The 19,794-nt window shown below is 37.7% G+C and overlaps 5 protein-coding genes across 7 annotated transcripts; 1 reads left to right on the forward strand and 4 right to left on the reverse strand.

The window, feature by feature from the left end:
* Positions 1-332: 332 nt before the first annotated feature.
* Positions 333-4,819, reverse strand: LOC111497350 (26S proteasome non-ATPase regulatory subunit 4 homolog). Its single transcript, XM_023148133.1, has 10 exons — positions 4,446-4,819; positions 4,165-4,278; positions 3,758-3,863; positions 3,289-3,403; positions 2,720-2,929; positions 2,311-2,623; positions 1,961-2,084; positions 1,219-1,322; positions 1,032-1,100; positions 333-677 (listed from the first exon to the last, which is right to left on the reverse strand). The coding sequence occupies exons 1-10, from the start codon at positions 4,455-4,457 to the stop codon at positions 633-635; spliced, it is 1,212 nt and encodes a 403-aa protein (XP_023003901.1). The 5' UTR covers positions 4,458-4,819; the 3' UTR covers positions 333-632.
* Positions 4,812-7,627, forward strand: LOC111497361 (calmodulin-lysine N-methyltransferase). 2 transcript variants are annotated; one of them, XR_002720602.1, is made up of 8 exons: positions 4,812-4,970; positions 5,053-5,251; positions 5,345-5,424; positions 5,926-5,986; positions 6,187-6,302; positions 6,446-6,578; positions 6,748-7,240; positions 7,539-7,627. XR_002720602.1 is itself a non-coding variant. In XM_023148147.1 (7 exons), exons 1-7 carry the CDS (start codon positions 4,871-4,873, stop codon positions 7,025-7,027), a joined length of 969 nt encoding a protein of 322 aa, XP_023003915.1. In that variant the 5' UTR covers positions 4,812-4,870; the 3' UTR covers positions 7,028-7,388. The 2 variants fall into 2 exon arrangements, 1 of the variants encoding a protein (XP_023003915.1); XM_023148147.1 differs by lacking the exon at positions 7,539-7,627 and having other exon boundaries at positions 6,748-7,388.
* Positions 7,628-9,340: 1,713 nt separating this feature from the next.
* On the reverse strand, positions 9,341-11,080 carry LOC111497359 (thaumatin-like protein 1). Of its 2 annotated transcripts, none has more exons than XM_023148144.1 (3): positions 10,649-11,080; positions 9,832-10,501; positions 9,341-9,748 (listed from the first exon to the last, which is right to left on the reverse strand). In XM_023148144.1, the coding sequence occupies exons 1-3, from the start codon at positions 10,740-10,742 to the stop codon at positions 9,520-9,522; spliced, it is 993 nt and encodes a 330-aa protein (XP_023003912.1). In that variant the 5' UTR covers positions 10,743-11,080; the 3' UTR covers positions 9,341-9,519. The 2 variants fall into 2 exon arrangements, with proteins under 2 accessions (XP_023003912.1, XP_023003911.1); XM_023148143.1 differs by having other exon boundaries at positions 9,341-9,763.
* A 1,887-nt stretch (positions 11,081-12,967) lies between these two features.
* Positions 12,968-14,674, reverse strand: LOC111497364 (thaumatin-like protein 1b). Its single transcript, XM_023148149.1, has 2 exons — positions 13,888-14,674; positions 12,968-13,537 (listed from the first exon to the last, which is right to left on the reverse strand). Exons 1-2 carry the CDS (start codon positions 14,655-14,657, stop codon positions 13,393-13,395), a joined length of 915 nt encoding a protein of 304 aa, XP_023003917.1. The 5' UTR covers positions 14,658-14,674; the 3' UTR covers positions 12,968-13,392.
* Positions 14,675-16,062: 1,388 nt separating this feature from the next.
* LOC111497325 lies at positions 16,063-18,626 on the reverse strand. Its single transcript, XM_023148095.1, has one exon. The coding sequence runs from the start codon at positions 18,309-18,311 to the stop codon at positions 16,341-16,343; it is 1,971 nt and encodes a 656-aa protein (XP_023003863.1). The 5' UTR covers positions 18,312-18,626; the 3' UTR covers positions 16,063-16,340.
* Between the last annotated feature and the right edge of the window lie 1,168 nt (positions 18,627-19,794).

Raw genomic sequence — 19,794 nt, forward strand, 5'->3', positions numbered from 1 at the left:
AAATATCGAAAGGTCCTTTAAATTAATATACATATTCTTATATTATAATTGGAAAAAAATCACAAACATAGACCTTAAAATCTTCAATTTTTCTTAAATAAGAATAAAAATATAATTTCTCTATTGGGGACTGCATTGAAATCACTGCACAAAAGGACATACGAGTTATGCAACAAATCCAATATTTGGGTTGAAAAGTTCATACAAGTTCTACCAAAATTGAACACAAAAGGACATTTTCTCCATATTTAGGTGTAGAGAAACTGGAACCTGCTTGAACCTGGAAATCTCCTGTTATATGATTATGTGATATCGAGATATAGAGCAACAAGAAGGAAAAGAAGACTTTGTGTATTAAAATGTTATGAGGGTTTAGCTTTTACAATCGAGAGGTACTTCAAAGACTGGACAAGCATATCATTTTCATTCAATAAACAAAATGTGTTCGTGAAAAGAAAATGTTTCAAAGCTACTGCTCCTCTCCTCTCACATGTGAAGGAATTCTACGGCCTTTGACAATGAAGAAGATAAAGATATCAAGATCCATTGGTGAGGATCTGATAATAGGCATCTTCCTTGACGTCTGTGGATTCTGGGTTTAAAAACACTGCGGAAACTGAGCTCAAAATGCCTCACTTCTCATCTTCTTTCGATGCTTTGTCGTCGTTTTTCTTATCCTGCAGCAAAAATGTAGCATGTGTAAAAATAATCCACGTTCGAGTTTGTTGTCTTCGTTTTTGGCTAATATGATTAGTTGATAGATGAAATGGTGAAGGAAAAAAGAAAGCCTAGTACTAAATAATAAATCCTGATTGTCAACGAACTAAAGATGTAGAAAGATACTTACCGATACCCTCGGGTAAAAACAGTTATATTTATCTTTGCAATTTTTCTTTTTTAGTTCAACAATATGAGGGAGGCAAGGATTGTATCGTACTCGTTGATCGAGGATATATTTCTTAATCAGTTAAGCTCAACTACGTATTATTGTTGCAATATCATCAGTTAAATTTACAGTTTACACGACTTACCTCTGATTGGCTTTGCATGGAAGCAAGCAAATCTTTTACAGAAGGATCATTTGGATCTACGCCTGGAAGCTGCAAAAGAATTCTTGCTGTTATTTAACTGGAAGTAGAGCCAGCCCCAGTGAGAGTATGCTTAAATTTCTCAATATAGAGAAGGAAACAGAGGGAGAAAAGGATGAAGTAGACGTACTGAAGCTAAAATAGAAGACACAAAAGACTGATCGGCCAATAGTTTGCTCAAATCTGTCTCGCTTGTCGAATCACTGGAAGCTTCCTGCACAGACAACTGAAGAGCTGCAAGCCAACTATCAGATGGATGGTTTTGTAGGAACATGCTAAGAAGCATGAACGGATACAACACAACAATGACTAGTATATACATTTTTTCATTTACTAATATGAATTTTTCATTATTGAAAAATCTAGGTCACAGACACAAGTATGACAAGTATGTGTTAAAATATAATGCATATCAATTTTATACCAAAAAGAAACTCAAAATCAATAAGTTTATTTATAAATTTATAGGCCCAAAAGATCAATAAGTTCGATATATTTTGCTTACAAATTTTATTATTTTTCTCCTAAATTACTATCGTTAGTATGTTTAACAAATGTTGAACCCATATTCACTTTATACAACTAGTGTCAAACACATGTCTATTGTGCTAACAAGTGTCCGGCACAAACAAGTTAGCCAAATTAAAGTGGCTATGCTTCTTAATAGTCAACTATCAATGGATAATTCCTCTTATTTGTTATTTATTACCAACTCAGACCCAGAACATTATAAATTTCATGAAGCCAATAGGGTGATCAAGTAATGCTTTATGGAGTTTTCTCTACAAACTCTAATGATAAAAGGATGCTTGATGAAGAGAAAGTCGTGAAAAACTAAATGATGGGAAAACATGAAACAGCAAAAGACTTACCAAGTGCCAAATCAGGATCGTCTGCTGCTGCTTCTGACATGTCAATGTCTCGTGTGTCACTGGTTGCAGAAGGAGTATCCATTGACATAGCAAGGGCTTGTTCTAGCAGCGCATTCTCATCATCCTATTAATCAAAATCAACTCAAATAATAATTACTGTTTTTCCCTTTCTGCCAATAACTTGCCGCAAAGGGCAGCATAGATATTCAAATTGGAGAAAAAAGGGGATCAACTCGTTTAGAGGCTAAAGGTTAAAATCAAATTACTCTGAAAAGCTAAAGTTTAAAAGCGCAGTCTAGCAAACAAAAACTGCTGTCAAAACAAATTTCTAAAAGCCAAGCTACACTGACCATTAAATCAGCAGTCTTGTTTTCAGCATCAGAAGTTGCATGTCCAGGACGCTCAGTCATAGTTGCATCCTGTGAGCCGGATGGCTGCTCAGCTCCTTTTTCTTGCTTTGCATTCTCCTCTGCAGACTTCTTAGCAGCTGCCTCTTGTCTTGCCCTCTCCTCTTCCATTGAAACTCTAAGAGCAAGGGCAAGTTCCGGATCTAAGTTGGGATCAACTCCAAAATCAAAACCAGATACGCCACCAGCAGCAGCAGCAGCAGCTGCTGCAGCAAAACCACTTCCACCCTCCCCGTCTCCAGTGAAGATAGGTGTACTGAAATCAAACAAAGCAAACTCAAGATGAGAATATAACGTGCTATCACACAAGCAATACAAAAGATCTTGAAATAGAAAGGAGTCAAAGGCCAACCTGATGAGTACGTCAGAGAGCACATTTGGACCAGCAGGAGCATGAACAATGTGACTGGTGTCATTACTGTTCACAGCTGCCAGAAGACTTTCCAGTTTCTCAGGTTTCCCATCATCTTCTTCCCCAAAATCAACAATATCAAGGGCCACATTGTTCTTCTTCAACTTCCTTCCTATCATCTCCAGTAACTTTTTTTCATGTTTGACAGGACTGCATCAGACATTGCGTAATGATAAATTAGTATATGTTGGAATCTTTGTTTTGAGAAGCTAAAAGTGATTCTCAAAGTTCATCTTGGCAGGATTTTAATTACTCCAAAGCTAAGAAGGGAAATATTCCACGTAATTGAAGTCTTCCTTTGAATATTACCCTTATTGGAGGCATAAAGACAAAAGAAAAAAATTATTAGATTTTTTCATATTCACCTTGGCTAATTAAGATTAATAATTTGAGTTTGAGAAGCATTTATTTGCCAAAGGTACAGAGCACTAAGCATTAAACATAACCGTTGTGGGTAAGTCGACAACAGTCTTGGTGGTATGGAGTGTAAATTTTTTTTGAAGACAGACCTTCCAACAAACACTATAATCCTTTGTTGCTGCTTTTTGTTCTGACGATGCTTAAGAGCCAACTGAGCCACCTGGATGCTAGCTGCCAAGTTAATCTCACCGCCAATCTCCAAACCTATATTAACGTTTGGGAAGTAGTTTCAACAACTTAGAATATGAATAGATGGACTAAAAATGATAAATCCAATAAAGAAATACAAACTACCAATTTTCTATCCAACAATTTATAATGTTTTTTAGTTCAGCAGTAACCAGTACTCCAGGAGAAACTGATGTGACTTCCTCTCTATAATAATACAACTACAAGAAATTGAATCCTAAACCATCATTCAAAAGAAGCTTCAATTTGTGATTGACTACAGACAATTGAAGAGAATAAAAAAGGGCCAACACTTAGAGACAGCAGATTGGTCTCTGGTGGTACGTCTGCAATGCTACATCTACAATAAATAGGGTAAATGCAACTAACCATGCATGCATGCCAGTATCTTGCCAAGGTCAGTGGTGGGAGTGACCAGTACACGAACACCTTTTCCCGCCATTGTCAGAACCCCAACAGTATTCTCTGGATTAGACTGTCAGAACCCAAAATGTTCATTCACAACTCAGAATAACAATCCGGGCAAACACAGAAAGGGACTAGTCGTCGTTAGAAGCAAATTCCAAATACAAAATTATAAACCTCCTACTCATTCCTTCTAACGAAACTTTTAACAACAAAGCAATTGTCAGGATTTGTTTTCTCATAAAATGAAGAAATAGAGCAGAATTCCAATTAAGCAATATAACTGATAATGAAGTGTATTCTACATTTTTACAGACTTCCAATTCTAAACCAGCTAGAGGAAATCAGAATACGGGTTCAAGATTAGTTACCTGCGTCTTGGCTCCACAAATAAGATTGATGGCATCTGCTTGAGCTTGAAATCTCGAAGGAGCGTAATCGCCATTCCGCATCCATTCGGAGTTGTCAATGCATATCATCGTCGCCTGATTCAATCGAGAGAAAGATAGTCAAAATTTAGTAAACCCTAGCTTTCGAAAACAATAGCAGGAAAACCACGAAATCCTCGAATTCAGCGAATTCAATCAATCTCGAACTGTGAGAAAATCGAACATTTGTGAAAGGAAAACAGAAACTACAAGATGAAATTTACCTCGAGTACCATGGCTGCAGAACCAGAATGGGTAGAACTATGGAAGACAAAGCTGGCGCGCTACACGAACACTTCGATCTTTGCCGCAAACCTTGCTTGTTGCCTAAACCAAAGAGGATGTAATCTAGTGCTTCGCAATATCTTATATTTGTTATCTCTGGCCAAAGACAAGGCGACACGTAATACATCTCTAACAAAAATGAGTTATAACAAAATAAAAAAGGTTTATAATTTTCTTCTCAGAAATGGAATCCTTGATTTGCTACGGTTCACATTGGACCGTTTCTGAGCCGGACCAGAATTTGAGTCGGCCCCGAGTGAAGTGAATCTTAACACGTCGTTTCGTTCTCAACCGTCGGATCTTAAGTCCATTGGAGACGCCCGAAGTTTATCAGTTCAGTCGTAGTGCGGTGGCGGTCGATGAGATGCGAAGGATGGATTCCAACAAGCCGATTACCATGGCTTCATCTCTGAGATGGAGAATTCTCCGTCAAGCGCTTATTCCTCGATCTTCCTCCTGCAATGGTATCGTGAAGTTTCTTCACTCGCTGTTTAATCACTGTTTACAGACAATTACTTGCAATTCTGCTTTTCGATGTTTCGACAGATGATCAGTTTGAAATGGATGCGAAGCGCATTTCTAGGAGGACGACGAACGGCTTCAATTTGATTCCCTCGTTTATCACGGATGATATTGGAGACGAAGGCACGGACGGTTTTTCTGTCTCGCGAAGCTCCGATCACCATCGCGATCGTCGCGTGTGCTACACATTGCCTATCGATGGAGCTCCCAAACTTTTCCTCAAGTCAGTTCCCTAAGTCATAATTCATAGTTGTCCTTTTGTTTAGTTCCAAGCACACTATACATAATTGTTTCTGGACGTGGAATGTTTATACAGGCAAAGAATGGACGACGTTGCTGACCTTGATGACTTCAAGATCTGTAATGAATATGACATTGACAATACCGGGCTTGTTTGTTAGTTCTCTCTCTGCTATGAAAATGTTTTGTTTTAGTTTGTTCTACTTCATTAAATGTTACTGTAGAGGAATACATGTCAATTTCTTGGTTGTCGGCCTTTAGAGAAATATGATTCGTCGGAGGACAACAAAATGACGTTGGTGATTCTGTAAATTGATGAACTGAGTTATTAAACCGGAATGTTTAAAATTTATCTCTAGTTCAAATTGTACTTCGTTCTCTAATCTTGGCACCTCTTTTGCTCATAGTTTGAGATGTTATGTTTTGATTTCTAAATATTTATAAATCTATTTTAATCGTTGTTGTCGTCTTTAACCGGAATGATACGTCCACTTTGATATCGACACCCTTAGTGATTTCCTTCTCACGCACACATTGATGAGTTTCAGTGTCTTATCTCTGATTATACTGTTGAAATGGCATTTGTTCTTCTTGCTTATTTAATGCATTTTAAGTTTAGTCATACATCTATTTTGATGAGTAAATTTTCCTTCACAGGTCATTGGCCATCAGAAGATGTTCTTGCTTACTTCTGTTTGTTGCATTCGGACCTATTTAGGTTAGTTCAACAATGTTGCTCAGCTCCTTCTAGCAAACTTTTTCAGTTCTGAAGCTTAAGATGTGGTCTATGTTCTCTGCCCGTTTGATACCAGACACAGGCCTCTGGGTTGTAAGGGTTAATCTTTTAAATCACTGTTCCAAGTACAGCCATATTTTAAAATAATCTTCTGGGGTACCCTTTTGAATCCAATTTTACAGATGCAAGAGAGTTATTGAGCTTGGATCTGGCTATGGCTTGGCTGGATTAGTCGTTGCTGCAAGTACAGAAGCATCAGAAGTTGTTATCACAGATGGAAATCCTCAAGTAGTTGAATGTATCCTCAATATTTCTATCATATTCTAGTGGTTTATGGTCAGCTGTGATAAATCTATTATCTTGTCTGTGATCATAAGTTACATAGTAAAGTGGTGTTAGCACCTTTCCTTTAGATTTGATGATTCCTTCTTTAGCACCTAGATATTCAGCACAATATAGCAATTAACTCTAAAGCATTTGGTGGCACCAGAGTAGATTCTTTGACATTGCATTGGAATCAGGAAGAGGTTTCAAATATTTCCGGCAGTTTTGATCTCATTATTGCAAGTGATTGGTAGGTTTAAGTCCTTTCGATCTCAATAAATACCGTATCCATCAAAGGTTCCTCAATGCAAATCTTAGAAAAACAAGTACATAATGCGAGATGCATGTTTATCCTCCTTTTGCCTTCTTTCAATGCCATGATTATTTACGTTAATTTTTTGTTTATACTTTTGAAACAGCACTTTTTTCAAAGATTACCACAGAGGACTTGCTAGAATGGTCATGTCCTTGTTGAAAAAAGTAGAGTCATCAGAAGCTATATTTATTAGCCCCAGAAGAGGTGACTCACTCGTGAAGTTTCTGGAGGAAATCAAAGCCAATGGTTTGCATTTCAGTGTGATAGAGGAGTATGATGCTGAAGTTTGGAAACGACACGAGAAATTCTCTAATGGTGATGACTCCTGGCCTGGATATGAAAAGGATCATTGCTATCCATTATTGGTCAGAATTACTCTCTGAATTCTTATTGCCCAGTACATTTCCACCTCCGCGAATCATTTAGTCACCAAGAAGTAATCTTTTCATCTACCCAATTTGATCTATAGAATTGCTAGCTGAAAATATAAGTCATATTTGGTAGTTTCCATGCATTAGAGTAAACAAATGTCTTCTGTTCTGTCAAAAGGAAGATGGCGATGAAGAACAATGGCAACAGGAGGCCCTCCCGTCTCTGTAAGAGAATCAAACTTATTATATATTTTTAGTTGAGATTATTGCATGTCTGTTATCAAGTGTGATAAGGCTCTGGTATGTAATTGTGATTAACTTGGGACCGTTTTAATATGCATGCTATGTGGTTCCCAAGTAGCCCTTCTTTCAATTCTTAGCATCCCTTTATGCACATGTTTGTTAAATTTTATTATAGAAAATCAATATAGCTTCAATCTTTGAACTTTATGGTAAGCTTATAAAATTGTTTAGAAAATATTAGCTTTTCGCTGGGTAAGTCCTTGGGGAATTACTTTATCAGGTGTTAGGTGCTTATAAGCAGCTTGGGATGGCCTGTAGGTGTCTCTTGTCCGCCATTCTCAGCACATGGCCACATATTCTTTACTTTCAAAAACCATGGCTCTTTATAATTCTTTTGGGTTCTGGTCACACCTAGTAGTCGGATCTTGGCGCCTACCAATCTATCTGATGGTTTCTTTAGCCGGTGTCGTAGTTCCTTTCTGGATCAAAGATCCAATACTCAACGTGCTATGGGGCCACTGCTGTTAATTACGGTAGCTGGCTTTTCATACAGCTTGGTTGCTTACAGTCACTGGTGGTCGCCATTCCTGGTGGAGCATCTTCAACTGTTTGTTACCTACGGCCATTTGATGCTGTTTTGACATTTATGGCTCTATTATTGTACTTGAGTAAGGTGTTGGGATGGAACATTTCAACCCAAATTGGTGGAGGGTGGGTGCCTCAGATGGGTGCCTTTCAGTTTCTGGTCCTACAACCGGAGGAGTTGTCCTCGAACATTGTCTTGTCCATTCCTTGGGCCGTTTGGATTAGGACATGGGATGATGATAAGGTGGGAATTAACGAGGGATTTAATCCCTTTGGAGGATTAACTATTAACTATACCATGGTTTTTTTGCATGCCCATGAGTAACTGTATTGAACTAGTTGGAATTAGGGTTCATAGATTGAGTTGGGTTATGGGTCGGGTGGGGGACCATTTTAAAATCCATCTCAATTGTATGGATGGTAACACAAATTAGGATCGTTTGGATCATTTATTTAAAATTTTATTTTTAATAGAAATAAAATGTTAATATACAAAACATCTATTTATTTTAAAAATAGTCAATCTATTCGTCCAATCTTTTCAATAACTACATACATTCACTAATATATATCATCCATGATTATAAAAAAATAAAAAATAATATAAAAAAAAGTAAATATGCTCCAAAAAAAAAAAAAAAAATTGATTATGAGTGATGAAAAGGAAGAACATGTTCCATTGGTTTAGAGTTGAACATTAAAAAAAAAAAAGGAGGGGCCTTTGTGAGTTAGCGGTAAAAACAAATTTAGAAGAGGCATAGATATAATGTTCCACTCCCCATTGAGAAAGAAAAGGAACATTTTTATCTTTGCTTTTATTTTTATGCTTTTTCCTCTCCTTCCTCACACCAACTTGTTCAACAATACTTCCCTCTCCGTCTTTCCACCGACAAAACCAATCAAATTCTCGTTATTTATGTGGCACATTGATCAAATAATTAAGAGAGTTCGTGTATACATAAGTTACTGTTAAAAAAACGACTTTAACTTTTATCAACAAAACAAATTTTGAGAATAATCCGTCAACATCTTCTTAACTTAAAAGAGACGTTACATTTGTTTATTATAACAAATACGCATTAAACTAATTTTAATGTAGGTTGAAAAGGGAAAAAAATAAGTGTTAAGGGCATTAAGTGTGGGTTTTTAGGTATAAAGTAGAGATACCAAAGTGAGAAGAATCTTTCTTTCTTGCTGTCCTATCAACACCATTTGCCCTTACCACCGCCCTATGCTACTCTCCATGTGCTCGTCTCATGCATAAAACTAACCAAAATCTTCCCTTTTTTTACAAACTTTCGAAACTTGAAGCTATAAGTTCATAAATTAGGAACTCGAACATGGATCGTTTTAACCCATTCCAAACTTCCGAATACACAAAAAAATCACCCATATGTTTTTTTGTCATAAAGGTGTTGACTTTGAGGGTATGTTATTCCAAATTCCCACTTATAAATTACCTTTCAAGCTTTGGAATCATCCAAATTCAACAAACCATAAAGCCAAATCAAGTGCCTATTTATTGATTTCTTTATTACTCCATCTCTATATGTAAAGGCATCATCTTTTTGCCTTAAATTTTTTACACAAATTAATAATAAAAGTATCCTACATTATTATTCAAATTCAAGTAAATGGTTCAATTAATCTCCTTTCCTATTCCTTCATCTTCATCTTCATCCCGAGAGAACAAGCAATAGAACCGATATCAAAATTGCCAAAGATTGAAATGTCAAGCTTGATTTCGTAGCTATGGAAGAATTCCCTATAGTCATATCTGCAAGCCAAGAATTACTCAAAGTTGCTCCTTCTATTGAGTCCGATCCCGATTCCAATCCCGACCCAGTTACTGGTTCTGACCCTGACTGCTCTGTTGTCGGTTCTGGTACCATCGGTGGCGAATCTCTAGAAGATTTTCGACTGACATTTAAAATAAAAATTAATTTTCAAAATTAAATTTGGTCTTTCTTTCTTTTATAATTTATTACCTTGGAGTAGAAGGGCAAAATGTGATGGTGTAATCAGCTCCTCTACAAGTGAATGTGCTTGTGGCATCGTCATAGGCGTAACTATACGATCTGGGGCACGCCGATTTGAACATTAGTGAGTATATTGACGGTCGGCAAGTCGCTGGGGAGTTGTACGCGCCGCTGCAACAGTATTCCGGCGTGGCAAATGCCTCACAAGCGCTTTTGCACGCGCCGCCGCCTTCAGCCTTCAATTCCACTGGGCAGAGCTGGTTCACGTTTGTAATGCAGCCGGTCGTCGCACATGTGCCTGACCCGCCAGTTCCCTCGACGATCATCGGCAAATTATAGCCATCAACGAGGCTGACGTCGTAAAAATCCTGAGAACCGGAGCCGAGCGTGAATTCAGCTAAGGTGGCCGGCGGCGTGGCACCTGCGCCGTTGCACTCCATCTCACCAGAGTCGCAGTCGCCGGTGCTGCAGCTGCCACGGCCGGAGCCGTCGAAATCGCAGCCGGTACGGCCCCAAAACCGACCGGACCATCCTGTCGGAGCTTCTAAAGAGCGAGAATTTCCTTCTTTCAGCTCGAAACCCGTGGTTTCCAGTTTGGGGCTGCCGGCGCTGGCGAGAATTCCCGGCCAGACGGTGAAATCGCACTTGTTAACGAACATAAATGTAGCACAAGAAACCTCTGTAAAACATAGCAAGAACATCAAAAAACAGAGCAACCAGATTGAACCAATTCTGCCACAGATTTCGTCAAGATTCTTAAAATTATCAAAAACAAGCGATTACCCATAATTCAAATTGAAAAAACGAAACATAAAACTCAAATTACCTTTGAAAAGAAGAAGCAAAACCAGGCTCGACAAGAAGAGACAAGAATGTCGGAAATGGCAGACCAGCTCCATTGAAATGCTCTGTTTTACCATCTCGCTAAATCTGACAGATTCTACAAAAATAATCGGTTGATTAATGGAATTGAAACAATGGGTATGGTTTAATATGAATTAATTGAAGTGGGATTCAAAATATGCGATGTTTGGAGCAAGGAGATGGAAGAAAAAAGGTGAGCACAACAATGGCGGAAACAGGGAATTTTTTTGGAGTGAGAAATGGGTATGAGAGAGAAAGAATATTGGAGAAGAAAGTGGAGATCGCTGCAAATAAACTATTGGTTTTAAGAATTCTGATAATGAGAGAGAAAAATGGAATAAAATGGGAAAAAAGGGGAAAGAAAGTAGATGGAGAGAGTGGTGAGAGAACCTTAGGCATGGCGATGCTCTGTTACTTATAAATGAAAACGTGACCGTTTAAAGGGAAATCCTTAATGCCCCGTCACCGACATCACTCTCACTCACCGACCAATCATGTTCACTTTTTTTATGGGCTACTACGTAAATTCGTAACATAATTGAAAGTTGACATCATCCCTATAAAACTCTTAGCCTTTGACAAAATTCATCCATTTAGATTAGCCTAAGCTAGTATAGTTGCACGTGAGATTGCACGAGGTATTAACAGAGAACTATTTCTACTAGAGACGAACATCGATCAATAGTTGTTCTACTGAGGTACACAAATTCAGTCACTGTTCGTTAGCTCTGGTGGATAACTCAATATCCCTATGTTCCTTAAGGTAATAACCTATGTTCAATAATTCCTGAGATCTACTCTTGAAATTCGTTTTTCATAGTCAATTGATCCATCTTCGAGTTCGAAGCTTTACAAACTCATACTAGAGAGGAATGACTTCTCAATCTGTATCCAGATCCTGCAATAGAAGACCCATAATTTTCTAAAGTATCTCTATCCTTTCCACAAAACACACGTCGAGAATGACAACAAAGCTCTCTTTGTAAAAAAAACCTTCCACATAACAATATGGATTTTAACTATAGAATCAAACATAAAAACTTTATGAACACTTTATGTTCCTCAAAAGTGTTCGTGAAGGAGTTAATGTGAAATTATTCAATGATTTAGTCTAAGATTAAATCATTTTAATTAACATTAATAAATAAATTAATAATTTTTTTAAATTTTAAATAATTTTAGTAAGTGAAATAATTTAACAATTTATTTTATATAATAATTTAAGTGTTTAATCAACAAAATTATAAATTTATACACATATAAAATAATATTGTTTTTAATTTTTAAATAGACATCTGACAGAAACACGGTGAGATTCAATTATAGAGAGGAATCTTCTGTTATTTTATTTCTTCAAACAAATTGATTATTGGAACATTTAAATAGAAGCATAAAATATTTTGTCAATTATTATTAAATTAAATACAATAAATTAAAAATAAATTTAATAAATCTCATGCTTACGTGGTAATAAAATAAATTTAAAAAAGAAAGATGCCAAACTTTAGTTGAATCATTTTAATGAGCAAGCACTAACCAATTTAATTATATATTTTTTTGAAAATATTACAATTTACCATTTCATTTCCTATTTTATCAAATCTAAAAATATTTAATGGTATTTAAAATTTTTAATTGTTTTTAGCGTTAATGAAAATAGATATTTTAAAATTAAATATAATTTTTTTTGTCATAATATAAAAGTTGAAAATTTTATGACAATTAAAATTTTATGTTTTTTATGTTTTAAAAAAATTCTTTTTATGACTCTAATATTATAAATTACAATCATTTTTAAAGAAAATTAAAAATTATTTTTTCTTACTAAATTAAAATAATTAATTTTTAGATCAGGCTGTCTTGATTTCTCACCATTTTAAATGATGAAGTGAAATTAATCCTTAATAGATATAGCGTCTGTGTCGGGAATGCAACTCGGAATTAGTAGGGTCAGGACATATAGTATGAACCAGTCTCGAAAACGTTGTTTTTTTTAATGAATAAATTAAATTAAAATGCTAAACACATCAATTAAGCATACTAAGGTTTGAGAAGGCAAATAAGCGCAAGCTTGCACGCAATAAAAAGTGCAGGCCAACAATAGCCACAAGATTCTTGTCCAAATAAAATAACAACATTTAATTAATGAATAAAAAAACTCATAATCTCATCTTTTAAATCCTAATTAATTAAAATACTGTTTCTTATAATGAAATAGATTAATTAGTATTTAAAAGAAGGAATGAAACAAATTAAACTATATTTGCATTTGAAAGCATGATATACAAATAATTTGTGTCACATCCGACATGTCGTTCTTGTGCTAAATTTAATAATAAAAAGCATACAGAAACAGAAGTAGCTGAGAGCTGACTAAGCAATCCAAAATAAATGGGCCACAGTACAAGTTGCAGCCGCCCAAATTATGTCAGCATGTGGCCCAAAAGTAATTGGGCTGGGCCCACTTGGTAACCTCTAAACCATTCCAAAAGAGCAAGCGTGAGCGTTGAAATTAAACTAATTTAAAATGGCAAAATAAATTAAATAATCTCTAATTCATTTACTTAATTATCATTGCCCATTTTAATCTTTTATAATTCTTAATTGATGGTTTGTAATAAACAAAAAATAATATTAAGAATTTTAAAAAATCAAATCCCATTGAAAATTACGTAAAAGGATTAGAGATTATTGGTTATATTTTAGCTATTTGCGGCGTAGAGACGGATGCCGCAGCCGCCAAACGGCCACCCAAACGGCGGTGAGAATAGCTAAACACGGTGGTGCAGCACGACGTCGGCTGCCTGAAACGTCAGCCGCTTGCGGTTGTGGTTTGCTAGAAGCCTTGAAACTGAGACAAAAAAACAAAAATGAAATAAAAATTTTATTTTAATTAAAATATTCGCTGACATTAATATAATTTGAATACATTGTAACATTTCTTAGGTTTAGTAATAAATAATATTATAATATGTTTTTCTTCATTTTTATACATTATTAATCTCCATCATCTTTGTCATTAAACTAAAAATATTATTAATCTCTATCATTTTTCTTGCTAATAATATTTTAAAAAACCATATCGTATAATGTTAATTCATTTATGACCTCTATTTATTATATAGTATTTATATAATATATGAAGATGAGAGCTTATTATAAATTTAAATGTTTTATTTGGAATAAGTAAATTGGGCGTACCTGGCCAACGGCGAGGGGCAAAAAGTGACGACATAATTGGCCGACATACAGGTGAAGGTGCTTGTTCCATCGTCGAAGGCGTAACTGTAAGCCAATGGGCAATTGTTCTTAAAGAATTTCGAGTAATTACTGGGTTTGCACGTGTTCGGATTCGCAAACGCCCCACTGCAGCAATATTCCGCTTTCCCGAACGCCACACACGCGCTTTTGCACGCCACGCTCCGGTTCCGACCATCCTCTCCGCCGCCAATAACCACCTGCAGCTCCTCTGGGCAATCCCCGTTTAAATCCGCAATGCAACCAGTGGCCGTACAGTTTCCTGACTTCCCACCCTCTGCCACGATTTGCATCGCAATGTTGTAGCCGTCGACGAGGCTGACGTCGTAGAAATCGAAGCCACCACCGCCGTTGAGGGTGAACTCAGCGAGAGTGGCGGGTGGGGTGGCGCAGGCGCCGTTGCATTCGACAAGGCCAGAGCCGCAGTCGGCAGTGGCGCAGGAGAAGCGGCCTGAGGAATCGGTGGAGCAGAAAGTGCGGGCCCAAATGCGGCCGGACCAGGCGGTGGGGAGAGAGAGGAGAGAAGTAGCGCCGGGGAGGAGGGGAAAACCGGTGGTGGAGAGAGGGGCGGTTCCGGCGCCGGATAAAATGCCGGGCCAGATTTTGTGAGTGCAGTTGTTTTGGAGAGTGATGGTTGCAGAGTGAGTAAGGGAAAGGAAGAGGAAGAAGAAAGGGAATGAAAAGAAGAGAAGTTTAATGGAAAAGGAAGCCATTCGAACAAACTCACTGATTTCTCTCTCATTTCTCTCGGTTTAAAACAAGGGTGGAGATCCATAAATTGACANAACAATAAATATTTTAATATTAATTTTTTTTGTTTTAAAAATCAGATTAGCACTAAAATGACTCATCAATGTAAAATTTAGGGGTTAATCAGAATTAGGTTTAAATAATTTAGTTATTTATGGAATTATTTGCAAATACAAGAGATTGGGTGTCACGTGCAGCGTAGGTAGTGAAACTCTGAAACCAAACAAGAAGAAGAGGCTACCACGTGCACTATATATGCCTGTCTCTTCCATTTGGATTTTACCGCTTCTAGGAGGCCCATGAGCCCATAATGAGAAACATGGGCCACATATTAATATGGGCCTGGGCCTCATAAGGGAACAAGTTGTCCTTTAGCGGAAGAGTCGATGTAAACTTAAATTCCAGCTTTTTTTTTTTATAAAAAAAGAAATAATAATAAATAAATAAAAGTGTCTGCAAATTGGTGAATTCGATGTATTAATACGAAACCCATTTAAAAATTGTGGAAATTATATGATCCAATTGAACAATTAACCCACTTGGTCAACTTGTTGGCTTGCTTCAGCAGCCTAACTTCTTCTCTGGTCCCAGTGACGACATGTAGAAGATAATCAGCGTGATAAAAATGATCAAATTGGCTGGCCATTACGACACGTCGTTGTGACTTCCACGTCACAATACAAAAGCCCTTGGTGTTACGAAACCACCACGATAAGAATTGACTGGGCCTAGACTTAAATCCAGTACTTGGGCTTAAACTGAAGGAGGCCCAGTTTTAGCCGTTTATCGGGCCTGCGTTTGTTAGACCTGAGGCCCATTAGCTAACCTGTCGTACAAAATGGGCTACACTACACAATGAAACAAGAAATCAAATATACTTGAAAGTTGAATTAAACATTTAACCAACTTGACTATTTAAATTTATAGTTGACCAAAGTACAATTAAAGGGCAACACAATGGAGGAGACGAGAAAGTTCTTATGATTTTCTTCTTGTATCCGTGCTCGAATTTGAGCTCTTCCTCTTCCTCTTCCTCATCTTGAAGGGTCGAATGAAGTATTCGGGTTTTAAGGACAAAAACTTCCTTAAATGCCCTTTCGAGAACTCGAAAGTACAGAATACAAAACACAGAAACATAGTGAAATGTCAAGGGACCATAGTGTCTTAAGCCAAATTTGGCATCAAATCATCTCACATGACTTGTTTCTTGGTCTTTGTCTTCAAAATTTATTATTGGGTGGGGTGGGGTTTCTATACAATTTTTGGGCTCCAGTTTTCCTCAATAGTTAAGCACTATCCTTTATGAAAATGTAATCATAATCGAGAAATTCCAAGGATGCAATCTTAGTTCTATGCACTAACAAGAAGAAAAAGAAACGAGACAAAAAAAGGTATATGATCTTTGAAAACAAACATGTAGGAGCCTGTAAACTGTTCTCCATGTCAGGTAGATGAAGGATACACAGAAGGAAGCAAACAACTTTCACTAAATTATTACATACTTTTTGAACAATTGTGGATGAAAAATGAATCTATACGTACACTACTTGAAGCAAAATGATGATGGGTATAAGTAAAGAAGATAAAAATTGAAATAATTTCAACTTGTCAAAGAGATGAGAATCTTGCCTGTGTACTGATTGAGATCAATGATACCCTCTTGGACCTCTGGATTGAAACAGCTCTAGCTTACTTCCGGCCTCGTGTAAGAGTCTTTCGAGTGATTCATCCTGCATCAAATGTGATTGTTTTGACGCCCATTCGATCACAGGAAGCGCCTCGGCCCGTGCAAGCTCCTCTCTATCAGGCAAATGCAGGGCAATGTAGCACAATAGAGTAACAGCTGCAGTTTGAACACTTTGCTCCCCAAAGTACACTAGCTGGACTAAGTGTTTTGCTCCTCCTGCAGCTATGATTTCCTCGCAGTGGTTAATGTGGAGGAAGTTCTCAGTGCAGGCAAATTTGGTGAGAGCAACGCAGGCCTCCTTCAAGACCTCGGTCTCTCTCTCGTCGAGAAGCTGCACCAATGGGCTGATCATTCGCTTCTCGGTCGCTCGAAACGTTCTTGCCAAATGTCCAATGGATTTGATACAAGGAATGAGGAGATTTTCATCTTCTCTTTCAATGATCTTCAGCAACTGTTCCACAACAGCTCTGCAAGCAGGGGAAGTCGGCTTGAAAGCTGATCTTCTCAAATCAGGATCGTGCTCTGCCATGGCTGTGATCTCCATCAATGCCATTGCAGAGTTATGCTGCACATTCTTTTCCCCTTTCTCAAGTAGAACGGCAAAACACAACAGAGCCCTTGATTCTGTAATACTACGGCAGATTGTCAAGTTCCCTTTAGCAAGCTGCCAAATGGCTCTAGCTGCCATCGCTTTCATCTTGGTTTTTGTGGCCGGGTCCTCGAGTTCCCTCCCCTTCGTGCTGGGACCGGAATGAGCATGATGAAGGTAAGGGGAATGGTGAAGAATATGCTTCCCATTGCTGCTAAGGCTGTGGCCTTCGCCATGGCTGGCCTGTGGAGCTGCAGTTGTAGCCGCCGCCGACCCACCAGAGAGCATGTTCATAGAGTTGGTAACCACCGCGTGCATCTGATTTGGGGTTCGATTACCCATCGGATGAAGAATCTTGCTATGGAGCTGCCGATCATCATCTTCCGCAGCTTTATGCACATTATTATTCGTTTTGGGGTTGCTCGCCATTACCACAGCATGAATCGAGATGGATTTATTGGCAGTGATATTGTACTTGCTATGTTCCTGAACAGTTTCAAACGCAAGATGGCTAACAAGGGAGCGGATTATATAGTGCTGTTCGAAAAGATCTTGGCACTTTGGGTAACTCGAAACGAGTTCCGATAAAGCCCAAGCAACCACAGCCTGAACTTTCATCGGACCTTCTTTGAGAATTTTCGCAAACACCTGACAGACACCAGCCTGAATCATGGCCTCAACATTCTCAGGGTCACGACCTAAAAGCCCAATTGCATTTGCAGCGTTTTCTTGACCTTCAACCCTACCATCTTTCAGCAATTTCAGCAGCGCCCCAACGCCGCCCTCTTCAATTATCCGTTTCCCATATCTCTCGCTATCTTTCGCCAAAGAAACCAGCGACGCCGCCGCGTCGGATCGATCGTCCGGCGAGCCAGTAGAGAGAATAGCAATCTGTTCCCATATGAGACATAAAATCGGTTCGTTAGCGGCGATTGGGGGAAGACCTAAATACTCATCGCCACGATCCTCAGCAGAGGCGGAAACTCGGAGCAACCACGAGACATCGCCGATGGAATTATCAAGCTGTGAGCAAGATTTACGAAAGGCAGCGGCAGGAATGATTGTGAAAACTCGCTTCATAAGACCATTCCCGCTACATTTAAGCACCAGTGCCAGAGCTTTATCTAGGGCTTGTGCAGTCTCGTTAATGATCCGAGTAGCCGGTCGTTCATAGAGATCGGAACTCGCTCGAGCCGCCTGACGGAGAAGGGTAGCAAGCTTCTCCGTCTTGGCCTTAAGATCAGCACACTCCTGCTTGAAGTTGGTAGCCTCATCGGCCGCTTTGGTAACTTGGTCGGCCAATTGAATCGGCCGAGCCAAGATTAGCTTGATCTCCGCCATGAAATCAGAACAAAAACCCCTCAAACAATCAAAACACTCAAGAGATCAGATCGAAAAGAAAACAGAAACAGATAGGTAAACAAAACTCAAACTCGAAATCAAAAAGGAAGAAAAACAGCGTAGAAGATTGAGAAGAATTAGTTTGACGCAATGGCAGCGAGAAGTAAAGAAAGAAGAACAGGGTGGCTAGGGCAGGCGATGGTAGAGGCCGTCATGGTGGAAGAATTTTAGAACAGGTCAAACGCGGTTTTCTTCTTTCTCCTCCTCCTCCTCCAGAGACCTTAATACAAGTTTTTTTTTTTTTTTTTTTTTTTTTTTTTTGGGACAAAGAAAATGAAGAGAAAGAAGCCAAAGCAAAAATGCAAAATAATTGGAGTTAACAGAAACTGGTGTCGTCTTTTAGAAGCCAACGGGGGCTTATGGGTCCCATGGCTGCCGAGCCTTCGCCGCTAGCTTCTTGGGTTTTGGCTCGAAAAATCCGCCCAATGTCCCTACCAGGTGGCACCTCAGCGTCACGTCTCGCCTCCTTTACTTGCTTAAAATTACCTTTTTGGGTTTCTTTTTTCTCTTTTGGAAACATTTTGGGTTCAATTTTCGTTGACTATTTCTCTTTGGAAGTCTTTGCCATTCATGTTTGGTGGGAATTTAGTGTAACAAACAATGGCAAATTTTGCAAACTTGCTTTCTTTTTTCTTTTTTCACTAAATAATTTATTTTAGATCAAATTAAAATTTTTAAACTCTTATAATAGATTATCATTTAATTTTTTTTTGCTTGGTGGAAATAGTAGTGAAAGTGAGAGTTCCAGTATAAGAACTAGCACGGATGGAAGTGATTTAACTAGAACGGAGAGTTCTACGGAAAGTTCTACGGAAAGTTCTACGGAAAGTTCTATCGAAAGTTCTACGGAAAGTTCTATCGAAAGTTCTATGGAAAGTGATACCGAAAATTCTACGGAAAGTGATACCGAAAGTGATACCGAAAGTTCTAATGATCTAGATGGAACTTACCGAAAATTCTACGGAAAGTGATACCGAAAGTGATACCGAAAGTTCTAATGATCTAGATGGAACTCAAAAATACAGGCATTTGTGGGTTCAATGCGAAAATTGTTATGGATTAAATTATAAGAAATATTTTAAATCCAATTACCAATGTTGTAAATAAATTAATTTCTTATTCTATTTTTTTTAGCTTATGTAATATATACGAATTTAAACTTTATGTTTGATAAATATGTTAATTCTTTTAAAAGAATATATCGATTGTGACGAAAAAATATATTATATATAAAATTTAAAATTTTGAGGCATATTATTTAAACATGTAATTTAGAAAGCAATGCATAGTAAGTTTACTTTCCATTAAAAGATAGAAGTGGTTGAGTTTTTTTTTTTTAAACCTAAGATGGAGAAAATTTATATTTTAAATCAAATTGTGTTTTTCAATTGAGTTGTTTGTACCAGACTTATTAATTAAACAA

This window comes from Cucurbita maxima, unplaced genomic scaffold, assembly GCF_002738345.1.
Source record: "Cucurbita maxima cultivar Rimu unplaced genomic scaffold, Cmax_1.0 Cma_Scf00023, whole genome shotgun sequence".
Taxonomy (NCBI): domain Eukaryota; kingdom Viridiplantae; phylum Streptophyta; class Magnoliopsida; order Cucurbitales; family Cucurbitaceae; genus Cucurbita; species Cucurbita maxima.

Bases quoted from the DNA above. Each gene is read 5' to 3' on its own strand.
- LOC111497350 (XM_023148133.1), bottom strand. The intron at 2,930-3,288 runs GTCTGTCTTCAA...TGTCTGATGCAG, and splicing joins ATTATAGTGTTTGTTGGAAG to TCCTGTCAAACATGAAAAAA. The intron at 2,624-2,719 runs GTTGGCCTTTGA...GTTTGATTTCAG, and splicing joins CTCTCTGACGTACTCATCAG to TACACCTATCTTCACTGGAG.
- LOC111497364 (XM_023148149.1), bottom strand. From the start codon at position 14,657: ATGGCTTCCTTTTCCATTAAACTTCTCTTCTTTTCATTCCCTTTCTTC. The intron at 13,538-13,887 runs GTACGCCCAATT...TTTTTGTCTCAG, and splicing joins TGCCCCTCGCCGTTGGCCAG to TTTCAAGGCTTCTAGCAAAC.
- LOC111497361 (XM_023148147.1), top strand. From the start codon at position 4,871: ATGCGAAGGATGGATTCCAACAAGCCGATTACCATGGCTTCATCTCTG. The intron at 5,252-5,344 runs GTCAGTTCCCTA...ATGTTTATACAG, and splicing joins GCTCCCAAACTTTTCCTCAA to GCAAAGAATGGACGACGTTG. The intron at 6,303-6,445 runs GTATCCTCAATA...TTTAGCACCTAG, and splicing joins AAATCCTCAAGTAGTTGAAT to ATATTCAGCACAATATAGCA.
- LOC111497325 (XM_023148095.1), bottom strand. From the start codon at position 18,311: ATGGCGGAGATCAAGCTAATCTTGGCTCGGCCGATTCAATTGGCCGAC.
- LOC111497359 (XM_023148143.1), bottom strand. From the start codon at position 10,742: ATGGTAAAACAGAGCATTTCAATGGAGCTGGTCTGCCATTTCCGACAT. The intron at 10,502-10,648 runs GTAATTTGAGTT...TATGTTTTACAG, and splicing joins TTTGCTTCTTCTTTTCAAAG to AGGTTTCTTGTGCTACATTT. The intron at 9,764-9,831 runs GTAATAAATTAT...TTTAAATGTCAG, and splicing joins TTTTGCCCTTCTACTCCAAG to TCGAAAATCTTCTAGAGATT.